Source organism: Natrix helvetica, assembly GCF_964273705.1.
Source record: "Natrix helvetica genome assembly, chromosome: 1".
NCBI lineage: Eukaryota > Metazoa > Chordata > Lepidosauria > Squamata > Natricidae > Natrix > Natrix helvetica.
The window spans coordinates 154,575,910-154,592,998 of record NC_138548.1 but is presented as its reverse complement, the minus strand read 5'-3'; the positions used below and the strand labels follow the sequence as shown (position 1 = coordinate 154,592,998).

Below are 17,089 nucleotides of genomic sequence, written 5' to 3'. Positions count from 1 at the left end.
TAAATGAACTGTTGTAAGTGGAGGACTACCTGTAGGTACCAGTTGGGATTTGAACCCAGTCTCCCAGAAGGTGGCTTTCAAACCACTGTCTAGCCATGTGACAGCAACATTAGGAAAAAGGATGATGAGAAGCTGGAGATAATGCCAGGGCCTGTAGGAGGAGCTAGAGGGGATGTGGAAAGTAGAGGCCAAATTGAGCATTGGGGGCTTTGACTCCTAAGTAGGGAGAGAGGCTCAACAACAGCCTCAGAGCTCTCTGTTCCAGAAGAGGGCAGTGCTAAGAATAGCCAAGATCTCTCAAAGTCCCAGGCCCTCCACAGACCCAAGACTGAGGAAGACACAATCTACTCATAGGGGTGAGAAGGATTTTATTTTAAAAAAATATATTGTAATCAACGGATATATTTGAAATTATGACCACATGGAAGAAGCTGTATGTGAACCAGAAATCTGTGTGAGTATGTTCAGAGAAATGCAATGATTTTTTTTAATGATTGGAACATTGTGGAAGAACATAAACACCACGAAGCCAATTGCAATCAGGGTGAGAATTAAAACAGGCTACTATACTCATCTATCTATAGTCCACACTCACACCTTACTTTTTGCAGAGGAACTGAAGCTGGAGTAGGCTTAAAGGAAATGTTGTTAGCATACTGAATTACAATAATAGCTATTGCTTTTAGAGTTTTATATACTGATATTTCCTGTTCTGTGAACTTCCTGGCTTGTTAAGGAAGAACTCAGTGTTGAAAGAGGAAGTGCTTTAGTACCACCTCCCCCTCCTCCTCCTCCTCCTCCTCCTCCTCCTCCTCCTCCTCCTCCTCCTCCTCCTCCTCCTCCTCCTCCTCCTCCTCCTCCTCCTCCTCCTCCTCCTCCTCCTCCTCCTCCTCTTCTTCTTCTTCTTCTTCTTCTTCTTCTTCTTCTTCTTCTTCTTCCAATACAATAGTAGAGTTGGAAGGGACCTTGGAGGTCTTCTAGTCCAACCCCCTGCCTAGGCAGGAAACCCTATACCGTTTCAGACAAATGGCTACCTAACATCTTCTTAAAGACTTCCAGTGTTGGGGCATTCACAACTTCTGGAGGCAAGCTGTTCCACTGATTAATTGTTCTAACTGTCAGGAAATTTCTCTCCTTGATTAGTTTCCACCCATTGCTGCTGCTGCTGCTTCTTCTTCTTCTTCTTCTTCTTCTTCTTCTTCTTCTTCTTCTTCTTCTTCTTCTTCTTCTTCTTCTTCTTCTTCTTCTTCTTCTTCTTCTTCTTCTTCTCCTCCTCCTCCTCCTCCTCCTCCTCCTCCTCCTCCTCCTCCTCCTCCTCCTCCTCCTCCTCCTCTTTATAAATATAGTCTGAATAATAATTTAACCATGGGGTAAGAATATTGGTCTTTTAAACATTCAAATTTTGCATTTATTGCCCCCTGCTTTGTGTTTGAATTGCTTGAGAACTGGTATTGTCTTAATATGGGTGCTGAAATTCCAGTGAACTCTTCAAAAATGGAAATACCGGAGATTTGTCATCCAAGACTGAAACAAACAAACAAAAAAAAAAAAAAACAGGTGAAGCAGACTGAAAAATAACATGTCAAATATCAATTCCAACTTTTAAAAAAAACCAAACAAAATATGTAACATTTGGATTTGTATGGCTTTCATCTTTGAAGTGAAATGGTTGAACTGGAAAACTTCCTAAGAGTCCAGTGTCTGGCGAGTGGATGTTTTGGAAGGAGACTAATCATTTTTAATTTCTAGGCAAAATGTTCCCTTTCATAAATCAACAAAATAAACACTGCTTTGATAGTACCACTTAGCAAATTTCTCCCGGTTCTTGTGCCCTTATTCATCACCTTGGATCCTGTTAGTGGACTGATTCTAAACAGACATGCAGTACTGTTTGCATTTCCAACACAGTATCTGAAGCAAACTTTAATTTAATGAAGCTTCTCGACTGATATAAATGCAAACAAATCAATCAGCTATCACAACTCCAGAGGAATCTTGTGGGGCAGCTGCAGCGTTGCAGCCAGTGCCTGCGGTTTCAGCTTATATTATTAACTTGAGAGCAGCTGGGACTTTCATTTCTCTTTCCAGTGAAAATGCTCCACACTTGAATTTTTCCGCAGTGCAGCCTGCTTGATTCCTGTGTGTAAACTGTCTGGAAAGGAAGCCAGCTTATGAAACCTCTGTCTGGATTTTGGAGTTCAGCACCTTTCTCTACTTTGACCCCAGTGCTGGCCCTTTAATCTCTTTGGCCAATGGCTACTTAGTCCTCTAACAAATGGATCTTCCTGTTTCTTTACCCTTCCGATCCTGGCCATGAAACAAGCTACAATCACTTTCCTTTCTTTGAGCAGGTCAGAAAGAATGAGAAAGAAGGAAAGAAAGAAAGAAAGAAAGAAAGAAAGAAAGGAGGGAGGGAGGGAGGGAGGGAGGGAGGAATGAATGAATGAAGGAAGGCCACCATACCTTTCTTCCATTCACTTAGACTAGAAGAGGAAATTTGTGTGTGTGTGTGTGTTTGGGTGTGTGTGTGTGTTTGGGTGTGTGTATTTTAAATCCAAAGGGAAGAAGAACTGATTCATAGGTTGAGGTTTCCTTAGAAGAGGTGTCTATCTGTAATGAAATGAAAAATAGTAGGCAAACTGGAAAGTCAGAAAACATGATGGTATTATTGGAAATAAAACTATGTTAAAGATAAGAGTAGCACTTTTCCATTTCCAAAACATTAGATCTGGAGAGGAGAGTGTTAAATGTTGAAATCAAGTAGGGCAGAAATGATAGCAGGTGAGCCCTTTAACACCCTGTATTGGAGATCTGCCCCCCCCCAATAGCATATAAAAATAAAGCTAGCTAAAATCACTATAGTAATATAATCAAACATCTGAGATAATCACTACAATCATAAGTAGTATGTCAGTAACAGCATAAATAGCACTGAAGTATGATCAGGGCCAATCAGTTATCCCAAAGGTGCTTTTTAAAAGAGGCAAACGGATTTTTGTTTTTCTTTGAAAATATTTCGCTTCTCATCCGAAAAGCTTCTTCTGCTCTGGCAGGATAGTGGGGAATGGAAGGATTTATATTCCTTGCAGACAGTCATTTGCATTCTTTTAGAGAGTATTTGAGGCCACGGAGGTTTCTCTGTGTCCTTAAAGTCACCTAAGTAGTGCAAATGGGTGCAGGAACTTCTTGGAACTGCTGAAAGGACTGTGCTGTAGACAGGAGATAGATGATGTCATATCCCTCCCCGTCTGTTAAGACGGCTGTTCAATTTTGACATTGATGGCCTCTTCGACCCTCTCTTTCAAACCAGCAGTCCTCTCTGTTCCAAAATGTGGATTTTGCTGTCTTCAAAACAGTGGCCTTTATCTTTTAAATGCAGATGGATTACAGATGGACTGCTAAATCTTGTCTTGATGGGTTTGTTCTCCTGTTTGTGCCATGAGAAAAAAATACCCACATCAAGACAAGATTCAGCAGTCCATCTGCAATCCATCTGCATTTAAAAGACAAAGACCACAGGTGAGCCTGAAGTCATAGTCAAACCTCCAAGTGGCCTCAATGACTCTCTAAAAGAATGCAAATGACTAGCTGTCTGCAAGGAATATGAATCCTTCCATTCCGCACTATCCAGTCAGAGCTGAAGAAGCTTCTTGGATGAGAAGCAAAATGTCTTCAAAGAAAAACCAGAAAGTCCAGTTGCCTCTTGAAAAAGCACTTTTGGGCAACCATGACCTGGATGACTGAGAATCTCCATAGGCATTTAGACCAATTGGTTACAGGTAAATTTTAAAAAGCATTCAGCTTTTATTCGTGGATGTGGACGGGAGGCCTCATAAGAGGCTCTTCCAGATGTACTGATGCCAAGAAGGTGAGTGAATATATGACTTATTCTTTACCAAACACTTTCCAGAGTCGAGTTAGACACTGGCATGTGAAAAGGAGACAGAATTACTGACAAAGAAAAGCAGAGAGACCTAAGACACCTAATAGCTGAGGGAAAGAAAGACTTTTCATTTGCACTTAAATAAGAGGGAAGGCACCAGGCAAACCTCCATAAGAAGCACATTTTAGAGACGGTTCATATAAGAGTGTGTGAGGAGATGGTGGGAAACTTGCCAAGAAGAGGACAAGAGAGTGTTAAGGAGTGGTTCTCTCTCTCTTTTTGGGTCTTTGTGGTGACAATGAGTTCAGAGCTCTGGGAGATGTAATATTTTTATCCTGCAGTTGAGACATGTGAAACTCTTCTCAAGCACGGTCCACCCTCGCAACACGAAGCTGATCTGCAGGCCCTGCTTGTTTACAATGCTAATATTACTCAGGTGGGTATATTGCCTGTTTCTCTGCAGAGCAGAGGAGAGAGGAAGTGGTTTTCTATAATGTTGTTATACACCAGCCATTGCCACAGTAACTTTGGCTTTGCAGTCTTCACACTGATGACGCAAACAAACTGCCAGGTGTTCTTCCTGAAAAAAAGTCCTTGAATAAATAAAGACCCACACTACTTATAGGGCTTCCATCCCATCAGAGATACAGGTTGAAGAAGGGCAGTATAACCACCCTTATGTATCCTGATTTATTTTCTCTGAGTAATGGGGGAGGTGGGGGAGGAAGATGAAACTTCAGAGCCTGATGGGCTGACAAGCAATGGCAATTACATAATACTGAAATGCAAGATCATAAGCATCGGCTGGACCTAGGAAGAGAGAAACCAGGAAGGAAAACAATCCCCGATAATTCTCCAAGCCCGAGAAGGGGGGGGGGCTCTTCCTGCTCCTAGTTGAATATCTTGGCAACAATACCACACTGGCTCTCAAAGCTTAAGTATTGCCACAAACCAAACCGTGGGGTTATTTGTTATGTATTAGCAGCATGCTTGGCTTCTGGTGGCTTTTTGAATATGTTCATGGAGGTTTTTTTTTTTTTTAGCAAAAACTCTTTGCCTTATTCTGGGATGTTATTTGACTTCTTAGTTTATAGCTATAGTCTGAAATACTAACAGGCCCAACCTTATTTAGCTTTATAGCCCTAACATTGGCCTTGGTAGCCTTAGTTGCTGGCCTCCAGCTCCTTTTGAAAGTGAAGGATCCTTCGTAATCTCTGACCTTGGTTGTTTTCTTGCAGATGTTTCATTACTCAAACTAGGTAACCTCATCAGTATAACCTCATCAGTATAGCACCCTGAGCTATAAATATTTATTGGTACCTTTTAGAACTCTTTGTAACCTCAGAAATAATTGACTATGGTAGACTTCTGAACGATATGCAACATAATAATTTCATTCCTTTTTAAGTAGAAGTTCCAGTTTTGTGTAGGGGCGCATGATAGTTTCTCCTTTGTGGATTCTGCAAAGCCCCCCCCCCCCGCTGCTTATTATCTACCTGAAGTCACTACAGAGGTCATCTGTTGGTTTGGGGCATGTTATCTTCATTCTGGCCGAGTTTAGAGTGGTTGATGGACCCCTTGTATGGTGGTTTGGCCTAGTCAACCAAAGTTGTTGAACTTTTTTTTGTCTTTTTAAGAATGTTGTGGTTGCTTTTTTGTTCTACCCTGTAGGCTGCCCAAAGTCACAAGAAATTGGAGCATGGTAAAAATTCCCTAAATACATATTCAAGAGCAATGGTTAGAATGCCGTTTTGCAGGCAAACTCTGCTCACAGCCAGGAATTTCATCCTGGCCAGGTCAAGGTTGACTCAGCCTTCCATCCTTCTGAAGTAGGTAAAATGAGGACCCAGATGGTTGGTGGCAATAGGCTGACTCTGTAAACCTCTTAGAGAGGGCTGTAAAGCACTGTGAAGTGGTATATAAGTAAGTGCTACTGCTACTCTACCTCCTAAAAGTACTTCTTTTCATATTCCATGTCCATCATTTAGGCTGAGTGGTGGATTGAGAGCTATAGAGTGGTATATACGTCTAAGTGCTAGTGCTATTCTATTTTAGCAAATGTTTTGTTATTTCATACTCCTATTTGTAAACAGATTCAGCAATGTCTTTGCCTTTTTGTCTAACTTCATTTGCCTCTGTTAGAGCCTTTCTATGATTATTTTGAGAAGGGGTATGCAAATATTCTGTACATAAAGCAATGTGAGACATTACAAAGTTAGCTTAGCCTCAAACCTCTTTTGATTGGGAGGATTTATTGCAGAAAAACACCAAATTGCCACATCCCCAAATGATTATTTATTTATTTATTCATTCATTTATTCCTATTTCTAAATTGCCCATCTCCCTCAGATACAGTTTGGGAACAAATTTGACATGACCTGGAGAGAAATGGAACATTCTGGAGTTCTCTGGAACATTCCATTCCTGGACTGATTAATTTTGCACATTCCATTTCTTAAATATGACTACTTAATGACCCAGTAATTTCTCTGATCTTCTTAAAAACACCACCCATTTCTTTTTCTTATTCATAGTCTTTATTGGTTAATACTCTTGACTGAGTATTAACTGAGTTTCCTTGTTTGAAAAAAAAATCTGACTTTAGTTACTGACTGGACATCTTTGTTATTGTTGTTTTCTTTTGGCATAAGTTTTATCCTCCATGTTTCTCTGACTATCATATTAGCTTATTCCGAAAGCCTCTTGAATATATTTTCTTTGAAATTTTAGAAGCATATTTTTTCTGCTTTAGTTTTCACAGTGCCTTTGATCTGTAATCTGTCCCTGGCATTGATCTCACATTATGACTGTATATTCTCAATTGCTTACAATTCTCATCAATTTTCTCTCTTTCAACTCTGACTTTTTCGCAATATGCACCTGGAACTATCTTGGCTATGTAGCGATTCAGCGCTGCAATTTTGGTGGGTTTATTTTAATACAGAATTTTTTTAAAAAAGAAAGACAAAAAGAAAAGAAACAGACAAAACTTCAGAAATAAAAAAAAAGAAATAGAAAGAAGCAACTTCTAATTTCCTTTGCAGCAAATATAAGCATGATTACAAAGTTCTGTCTTATGCCAGGGCTATAAAAACAGCTTGCTTTATCTATTCCCCCTTCCCCCCTAATCATCCATCCACAAGTTATAAGTGCATTTTTTTTGTTTCATGCAAAAAGACTGTAAGAGATTTCCAGTCAGCCACAAATGTAGATATTATCTTTTCACTAATCAAGGAAGTCAGTTTAGCCATCTGCAAATTGTTCACCAACAATTTTTCTGTGGTTGGTAGTGTCGAATCTTTCCACTTACTAGAGCATCTACTAATCTTCCTGCAGTTGTCAAATATATAAAATATGCCTTTTCCCCCTAGCTATCAGTCCATTAATCCCAAAAGAAAAGTCTCTGGTTTCAATTCTACATTTGTCTTTAAAATATTCTGAAATGGTGTATTAATCTGTAGGCATTTCCCCCCACTTTTTTTTATTTATCTACCACACATGATAAATTATCCTTCATGTTGTTAGATGACAGTGTTTCAAGCGCTGGACCTTAATCTGCCCAATCTTGCAGGTTGGGCAAACAAAGGTTCTTTCTTAGATAACCAAGCCCTGTGCTATTATAGGAAGTTGGCACCCACTTCTCTCCTAGAAAAATGAAATATTTTAGGAAATATGAAAAAGGCAGAATATTATATTTCCCTGGATGAGAAATGGAGAAACGTGTTTTTAGGAAGGAAACAGACCCACTCTTAATAGCTCCCACCATCCTCAATAGCCCACAGTAGATGTCCCACTTAAGAGATACAGAGATAGCTAGGTCGATTCATAGGCAAATGCCCTCACCCAAAATCCAACAAAGGTAGGATTAGCCCTCTACCCATCTCACCACATGGCACCAGGGAAGATTACATCACCCAGCAAGGCTCAACCAAGCCTGGGACTCAGGACAGCCTACAGAGTTGCCCCTGCACGGCCCCATGGGAGTCCGACAACCAATCAGAATACAAGCTCCAATTCAAAAGCCCAGAGAGGGTATACAATGCAGGCACTCTCAGCATCTCTGCCCCTTTTTTCTTCACCCGACATCTTGAAGGCATGTGATCCTGCCCACCATTAAAGCCATCTTTCCAAACAGCCACCATGTCTCCAGTGTTTTTCTCTGCACTTGGAACTGAACCCAGAAGGACATTAATTCCAACACTATGATGCTGTTTTAATTACATTTTATTTCTCTTTTTAGCTATATTGACAAAGTAATTCTTGCCTGAGTTACCTACCCCTATCTCAACAAATAATAATTATTTTTAAATAGAAAGATTGAATATGGATATTTAGGATTTTGTATTTCTCCTTATGTTTACCCAGGTACTAATGCTTACTCCAAAGGTTTTGTTTTTAAAAATATTTGCTGTTGTGTAATTTCTGTTTTTGTTTGATTTTTTTAAATTTCAGGGTGTTTTTTTTTGCTTTTGCAAGTTTTGTTCCTCTTAAAAAAAAATAAACGAAAAAGCAAACAAAGACGCATAGGGATTGTATATTTAATGTGTTTGAAAAGTAAATGCCAAATTTAAGACAATGCACATACTGAAAAAAAAGACATTTTAACTTCATTTAACACGAAGTTCACACTGGAAAAAAAAAGGAGAGAACAAAATAAATGATGTTTGGCTTGATCTGTCAGTCTATTCCTGTCCAGAATATATGTTCTGCATCAAACAGAGTTAGTGTTGGCAAGGAAATTAGATTTCATTCTTCTCACATCATAGCATGACTTGTAAATCAAGATATTCAGAGCTTTCTGACATTCCCAATAACACAAACAGGAAATGGCTACTGTAGTGAACATGGGGGGCTGTCTCACTTGAAATCAAGTTAACCACAATTTGAAGGTTATCTACAAATTTCCTCAGGACAGTGGTAAATATTTGGGTACCCTCCCTGACCCATGTTACATTTTACGATATGCATCTTTGCACGTATTTGGGAGACATTCATCCCACTTAAGCTTTGTTGAATGGGATTTTCAGTCTTTTGTGGTGCTAAAGAAAGATGCAAAAATTGGGCTAACAGGAGAACCTTCTTCAAAACTGAGTGTGTATTGTAAGCAGCAGTGCCTCTTTGATGCCGTTCTCTGCTTTTTATAAAATATCTTCCCCTTTCGGTCCCCTTGCCCGTAATAGTTTTTATCAGGGGATTTATTTCTGAATAGACACAAATAGGATTTTAGTAAATCTGGAAAGACTTTTTTTTTTTTAATTCCTAAGAGCTTTTTATTCCTAAGAGCTTTCAGATTGGCTTCTCCCTCCTTTCTTTGCACCTATAAGCTATTTTGTCCACAAGGACAAATAGGGACAGATAAGGGGAAGGCTCTTCCCATACTGCCCTGCGTTTGTTTCCCACATGATCTAATTATTAGTCAGAGGAAACTCTATGTTTAAGGACAAAAATAGAATTCTGTAGATGTATATCTCTTCAAGATAGAAGTGCGGTCCTTGTAGCATCATGTATTTCCTAGTAAATCCCCTTTTTATGTCAAGCGCCACGGATATCCGTTTAGCAATTCCCGATAGCTAAGCACGCACTTTGCCTCCAGGACAGTTTGATCATGAGCACTTCACATTTGCAATGGGATGCCTTGTGACCAAGTTACTTTATGTACTTTTCATGCTCTGCTTACGTTCAGAAGCACATCATCTAACAAGACTCTTGCTGAATTCAAATGCCCAATATGTCCCCAGTCTTTATGGCTGTGAGAACCGGCAGTGGTTGCAGCGGGGAGGAAATGGTGTCAGGCCTGCAGCCATATTTCTTTTGGATCTTTGGCCTGCCACACTTATATTCTATTCTACTATGCTGTTTCCTTAGTGGGGAATTGGGAGGGGGGATAGTAAGGAGTAGAATGTTATGTAGCCAAAATAAAATTCCTTTCTGGATTGCCAAGGTCATCCTTTGTCTTGGCATCTTTGCACCTAACGGCAACTGGATGGGTGGAACTGCCAGCATGGCAGTGGAAGATTGGACCATGTGATGGACTTGTGGATGTGGAGCAAGAACATGAACTTTAACTTGGGGGGGGGGGGGCGGAAAAAGCTCCAGATTTAGGTTTCCCCCCAGATGTGCCAGCATGGCTCTCTTAATAAATTGGAACTTTGAGCAGCATGTTGCCTTGGACTCTAATTTAATTTTGGATGCTATCTGGAACGCTGACAGATGGTTTGGCTTGTGTACTTGCTGCTTGCACAAATGGAGCTTTGCACACTTGTCCACCACTTGTGCGGCCCAGTTCTCAATGGACCGGTACCATCTATGGACTAGGAGTTGGGGACCCCTGCAATAAGACCTTTCAGTGTTACATAACCTATGAGCATAATTGGGACCAGAATTTCTATTGCTAAGCATGGCAATAGTTAAGTGAGTTGCACTTGATATATATTTTTTGCCATTGTTGTTAAGTGAATCATGTGGTTGTTAAGTGAATCTGGCTTTCCCCATGGACTGCTTGTCAGAAATTGGCTGGGAAGGTTGCAAAAGGATCGGTTTTTAGTGACTTTTTTCAGTGCCATTGTTAACTTTGTTCTCTAAATGAATGGTTGAAGTCAAGGACTATTACATAAGTTAATGCAAGTGGCTTTTTCCTCCTAGAAGAGGATGTTACAATAATGTTCTCGAGCTCATTGCTAGACATGTTGTCAGTGAGGATATGGGAAGTAGTCTGCCATGAGAAACAAGAGTGGTTTAATGAACACAAGAGGACTTAAGAGGAAATTATTAAATTCTGTGGCCTGTTGGACTTAGTTCTGCAGATATTGGCTTGTGTGAGCTTAGGAAGGAAGGAAGAAGCGGCTGAAGTGGCCAATGGAAGGGCTGCCATGGACATCCTTCTCTGTTCAAATGCTAGACAAAGTGGGAGGCTAGGGGTCAATAATAAAAGCAGTGGAAGATGGGAGCTGTTGAAAGAAGACTTTGGTGCTTTTTTCCTGTTGGAAATACCCCCTCCTTGACTTATGACTAACAAAATTGAACAGAACCAGTTTTGTATTTTAAGAGTTCAATCAAAGCAATCGTAACATTTGATACAGGGATGGGTTCTGGCTGTTGCTACTGCCGGTTTGCTTAGGGACGCGCTGTGCATATGCATGCGCTTGATGCGTACTTTGCACGAAAACACAGTACTAAAAAATGCTTGCGCAAAAGCAAAAAACAAGATGGTGGTGCCTATGGCGCCGCCGAGAGAACCAGTTCGGAGGCATGGCAGGCCGAGTTACTACCTACTCGTCCGAACGGGTCCAAACTGCAAGGAACCCACCTCTGATTTGACAGATATTTATCTAAAATTGGAACATCTGGGTTAGGTCACATCTGGGATATGGAAGAAATGGCTGGCAAGGACTTCAGGTCTGTTCAGCATTATGGTATGAAAGAGCTTCTCTGCTGCCTTCCTGGAATAAATCTGATTTTTAATTTATTTACTCAGATAAAATTCCTTCACTGAAATCGGTCCTCATCGTGAAACTTTGCAAATGGCTGACTTTCCGGAGCTTTGGGATGAACCGGAATTTGAGATCGGATCAAATCTACTATTCTGACCTGTAGATGGCAATATTGAGCCAAGGGTCAGCCTTGCTCCATTGGAAAGTTCACACACAAGATGACTGCACTTTTAGGCAATTCCTATGTGATTCTCAGAGATGATCCAGTTCTAGCCATAGGAAGTCAGAGAGATGGGGAACTCCCATCCTCATCCTGATTTGGCTTTATAAATTGTCCTGGGATTCTTTGTTAAAGAGTGACTTAATTTATTTGTATGGGATGGTGACCATTTACTCTGTCTTGGAGCTTCCCTTGAGGACCAAAGAGGAATGACTGCTGGTGCAAAAGGCAGCTACCCAGTTACTTGCAGGACTCTTCCAATATTGCCATGTGATGACACTGTTGTTATGGGAGTTGCATTGACTGCTTTTTTGTTTCTCGGGGCAAATGTGGTTCAGGGCTTAGAAACCATCTCCATTGCTTAGAGACCACCCCAAATGCTGAAGCTACCATATGTTGAGAAGGCACATAAAGACAGGCATTCTTGGGGGGGGGGTGCTCCTGTCAGTTGCCACCTTATGCTTGCTTATGCTTTGCTGCAATGCAGTGACAGACTGCCATGAACTGGAGAGAAGGGAACCGAAGGGGGTGGTGAATGCTTGGGGAAATGAAAGTAAGTGCTGTATCCCCTCGAGACACTGCCTCAAAGTCACTGAGCTGGAAGAAGCTGCATACCAAACTACACTATGAAAACATGTTGCCTGAATATGATTGGTTACATGCATATGGGCAATGAGAGACAGCTAAGGAAGGGAAAACTTGAACTTAGTGATTTTGGCACGCAATTCTCAGTTCTGGGTTTGCATTACTGCAATATACTTGACTTCTAATAAAACTATACCTTTCTCAACTGATGGAGCCAAGGGTTGTTTCTATTTAGAGGTTTAAGTTGTGGCAAGTCTAACATCTCCCTTCCTTTGAAGCAGCAGGAATGGTTTCCTCTCATCCAGAAGTCCCAACTTTTCTGGAAAGCATTTAGAGATCAATACAGGAATTGAAGATACATCACCACAGTTCTTGTTCCTGTCTTGTATCTAACGGTATTGTTATTTTCTTGTGACTTTATTGCTTTGAGGCTTTGGAATGGCGCAGTCATTACGAACCAATACATTATTTTACAATAATTAAGTGTATAAACTTAGTTCTTTGTCTGCTTTTCCTATTAAAGTGTTAGCTGCTTCGGTAGTTCAGTCATTCTTCCTTATAGTATGGAGCATTTACTCATTTTCCTGCTATTTATCAATTAGGATCACATTCTGTAGCATCATCCTCCATCCTCATTTGGATAAGGTATTGACTTTCCCCTCTCCTAATTAATTAACTAATTAAGATAAATACACTTCTGAAATTGCTAGTATCACAATTATGCATTATTGGGGGGCATCATTCTTTCCCCCCTATTGTTCACTGAAACAGATTTCTACCAGTTTGCATACCTGGGCTATAAAAATAGGATATGGACAACTAAAGTTAGATGAGAGCAAAGTGACACAGAAGACTCTTTGCTGCCATCAACTGGTCATCAAACATTTTGCAAGCCAAACATGATTAACACACATGTCTGTACATGCACACATGCATACACCCTAGTTGCAATTCTGGAACATAACAAACATCAAAGCCATTTTTATTCACCTGGAGCTTAACTGAGAAGAAAGATAGCATGGTAGAGTGAAATGAAATAATTATACCTGTTGGGTCATTTATTAGGCAAAGAATTTCTTACTTAGGAAAGACCGATCTTCTCTTTCATAGGTTTCATTCTTCATGGGGTTCATTCGTCCATTATATTCATAAGGTTTCACTCTTTGAGAAAGAAGCAAGACTGAAAGTAATTATGGATGTACTGAGAAAATTAGAGAAAATCAAAGGGGAACCACAAATGAACAGCAATTTAAACTTCTTTGTATAAAGAAATACAGAGAAGCGTATGAAATCTAATTTGCTGCCCATCTCACTCTTACTATTTTCCTATATCACTAACTTCACTTCCTTGCTGAGGATTTCAGCGATTGCTTTCTGCTATTTAATTTCCCTTAATTTGACCTGATGCCAAACACTTTTTTACAACATAAATCAAACCAACATAAATTAAAACATAAAAGATGTTTTCATCATAAAACATCTCCCAGGATCTAACATATGGAAAGTGAAGCAACTTGAAGCCAAAGATCCATGGATTGATATGCTGAAATTCTGCTGAACTAACACTGAACAGAAACATATTCACAGAAAACAAATGTTTAATTAGTACATTTGTAATTGATAACCATATTTATTAGGCAACTATCTCACCTTTCCACCATAAAGCCATGGTGGCACAGTGCTTAGAGTACAGTATTGCAGGCTAATTCTGCTGACAGCCAGCTGCCAGCAGTTTGAGTCTCACCAGCTCAACATTGACTCAGCCTTCCATCCTTCCAAGGTGGGTAAAATGAGGACCCAGATTGTTGGGACAATATGTTGACTCTGTAAACCCCTTAGAGACGGCTGTAAATGCACTATGAAGCGGTATATAAATCTAAGTGCTATTGCTATAAAGAGCCCTCAACAATCTCTAAGCAACACAACACAAATGCATATTCATAATAAAAAGCACAATGAAGTCACAGCAAAAATAGAACCCGAAACATTTATACAAACTAAAAACTGTCCCCAAATCTACTTCAAAACCCAAATGAAAGAGATGCTTCTTGATACCCTTCCTAAAATCAGAGGGGAGGGGCAGATAACAGTGAACTGCACTTCAGCAACAGCACAGTTGTTGAGTGGAAACCACAAGCCTTTGGCTCCACTGCTGACCAACAAGAGCTTTAAGACACACCCATGTGTTTTCTTTGTTGCAGGAAGCAGATTGATGGGGTGCTGAAAGCACAGGATCTGACTGAGTAAAACATCACTGAAGGCAATATATACACACACATTAATTTTAAGCGGAGATGCATCCTTCTAGCATGTGGCACACTGGTTACCCCGTGATAAGAAGCCATTTGCTGAACTGCATGATTAATTGGTAGACAAGCTGAACAGGGTATTTATGTACATTTCCATATGGCACACTGCAATTAATCAATGGCATGCCACAGGATTTGGAGAATGGATCACGGCCTAGTTCCCTTCAGTCTGCCCCCCCCCCCCCAAACCCTCTACCTCCTTCCAAGCAGCATATCAAATAAATATAAATTGGGACAGGAGAGGAAAGGGAGGATATTCTGAAGAATTAAAAAGAAGAGAGCCCCGTTTTAGTTCAAGGTAGTTTTAATTATCTTCAGTATTAGTCAACTGTGGCGGGGCAGTGGTTAGAATTGCAGACTGACTCTGCTCACTGCCAGCAGTTTGACCCTGATCAGCTCAAGGTTGACTCAGCTTTCAATCCTTCCGAGGTGGGTAAAATAAGACCCAGATTGTTAGGGGCAATATGCTGACTCTGCAAACAGCTCAGAGAGGGCTGTAAAGCACCATGAAGCAGTCTATTTCCAGCTGTTGTGTGGTGTTGCATGCACAATTATTAATGATAAAATAACCAAAGGCCATTGTATATTAAACATTACCTCTAAGTTAGGGTTCCAATGCATTCTTTTTGACGGAAATAGGAGGTGAGGAAGCAGAACAGTTTCCTTCAAGTTATTTAACCTATAGGTTGCCGTCCCAGATGCTTGCACTCCAGTGGTGCTCCGAAGAAACACCAAATCCATAAGGATGCTAGATGAAGAAAAAACAACCATTCTATTCATTTTGTCATCTTTCACAAGGAAGCTGACCTTTGCTCTGAGACTAGGTTTTCTTGATGCCCTGGAAAGCAGGATTTTTTTTTTCTTCTCCTGTTTGATCGCGGGATAAGGAAGAAAGCTGTAGGAATCGGCTGCTGTTGATAGGCATTTATTTGAGCACGGCCTGAGAGTTGTTGCAAAGGTGCTTTGATCAATCATTAACATTCAATAATTTGCTTGTATGTCTTATTAATCAGCAATGAAAGCTGGGTCTTAATGGATTATCCCAGAGTGGCAGGTACATTGGAATATTCAATATAGACATGCTTCGTAGATTTGTCTTTGTTTAGAAGGCAACTCCGGCCTTCTATTTTGTTTTTTCCAAATAAAATCTCACTTGAGTTAAACTTTTCAAGTGAATCCATGGATATGTCCTTTTTTTTAAAAAAAAAAGTTTTTATTGAACACAAATTAAACATTGGACACAGTGTAACCATCCTGGCAAAGTCTTTGCCATACATACTAAGATATAAAGGTATACATTATAACCACCATGCTTATTTACAATTGGTCTGTTCAGCATTTACAAATATAAAAATATCGTATTTACAACCATGTTGCTTTGTTTTTATTTTATACATTTTCACTGTTAAGAGTTTCATACATAATTCTAATCTCCATTCTATAAATCTTAGTCATTGCTTATTTGGGGTCTTTCCGATTTTGTTCCAACCATCGATAAAATTTATCCCAGATCTTATAATATTCTGATTTGTCTTTATTCTTCAATTCCCATGTCAATTTATCCATTTCAGCACAAATCAGAATTTTCTAATTAGTTCCTCTTCTTGTGAAATTTCTCTTTTTTTCCAGTTTTGGGCAAAGACCATTCTTGTTGCCATAATAATATGTATTGTTAAGTAGATTACCTCCTTGTTATGTTTATCATTTATGATTCCCAAAAGAAATAGTTCTGGTTTGAATTCTATTTCCTCTATGGTTATCTCTATCATCCACCTTTGAATTTTCCGCCAATATTCTTTTGTTTTTTGACAAAACCACCACATATGGTAGTATGTGCCTGATAATTTCTCACAATTGGTGCTACATTTCTAAGCATTTTGGTTATTCTCGCGGGTGGGAGATGCCACCTATAAAACATTTTATATAAGTTTTCTTTATACGGTATTGACAATGTTATTTTCCTATTCCTTCTCCATAGTTCTTGCCATTTTTCCAGATGGATATGTCCTAATAGCTTTCTTGGCCACAGTATGGACTCTGGTTGACAGTGCTTTCTTCCTACTTTGGTGGTGACTTCCCTGTCTAATCTACAGCCCTGGGATTTCCCATCAAGTCTAACTCCTATTAGCTTTTCGATATCAGCTAACATCAGCTAAGTGCTGCCATCTGCTGCATCACTGGGAAAAATGTGCATTGTTTTCCCTAGCAGGTGCTGCTACTAACAGCAGAGCTATCTAGAAAAGAAATCAGACTGTCGGAGAAGAACGGCATTTAATGGCTAACAGACATATTTCTTTAGCTTCCATAATACCATTTTGATTTTAGATCTTCAAAACAAAAGACAAATAGAGCAGTCATGTTACAACACAGTCCTAGAAAAGCTGGAGATGCTTATTTTTTAATTTAAATATTTATTATTCCTTAATTTCTTATCTCTCTGTATTTGCAGCTCAAATAAATATGCTGGTTCTTTCTTAATGTGTTTCTACAAGGATATGTTCCTCCTAAAAGCACCTGTTTTCATACTTCATGTAGGAGAGGCCATCCATCGTTTTGGTTGAATGGTGGATTGAGGACTACAAATAGATGCCTGATCTGTAGCCTCAAGAAGCTACTTTGATAGTGTCCTAAGCCTGAATCCAATGGGAATTGGTCAGATATT

At 39.7% G+C, this 17,089-nt stretch overlaps 1 protein-coding gene across 1 annotated transcript in view; it reads left to right on the top strand.

Moving 5' to 3' along the window:
• Positions 1–3,822: 3,822 nt before the first annotated feature.
• ERMN (ermin) overlaps positions 3,823–17,089 on the top strand; it is a 28,242-nt gene continuing 14,975 nt past the window's right edge. The window contains exon 1 of the mRNA XM_081945431.1: positions 3,823–3,868. Within this exon, the coding sequence (XP_081801557.1) occupies positions 3,858–3,868 (11 nt within the window). The 5' untranslated portion in view covers positions 3,823–3,857. The remainder of the gene's footprint in view (positions 3,869–17,089) is intronic.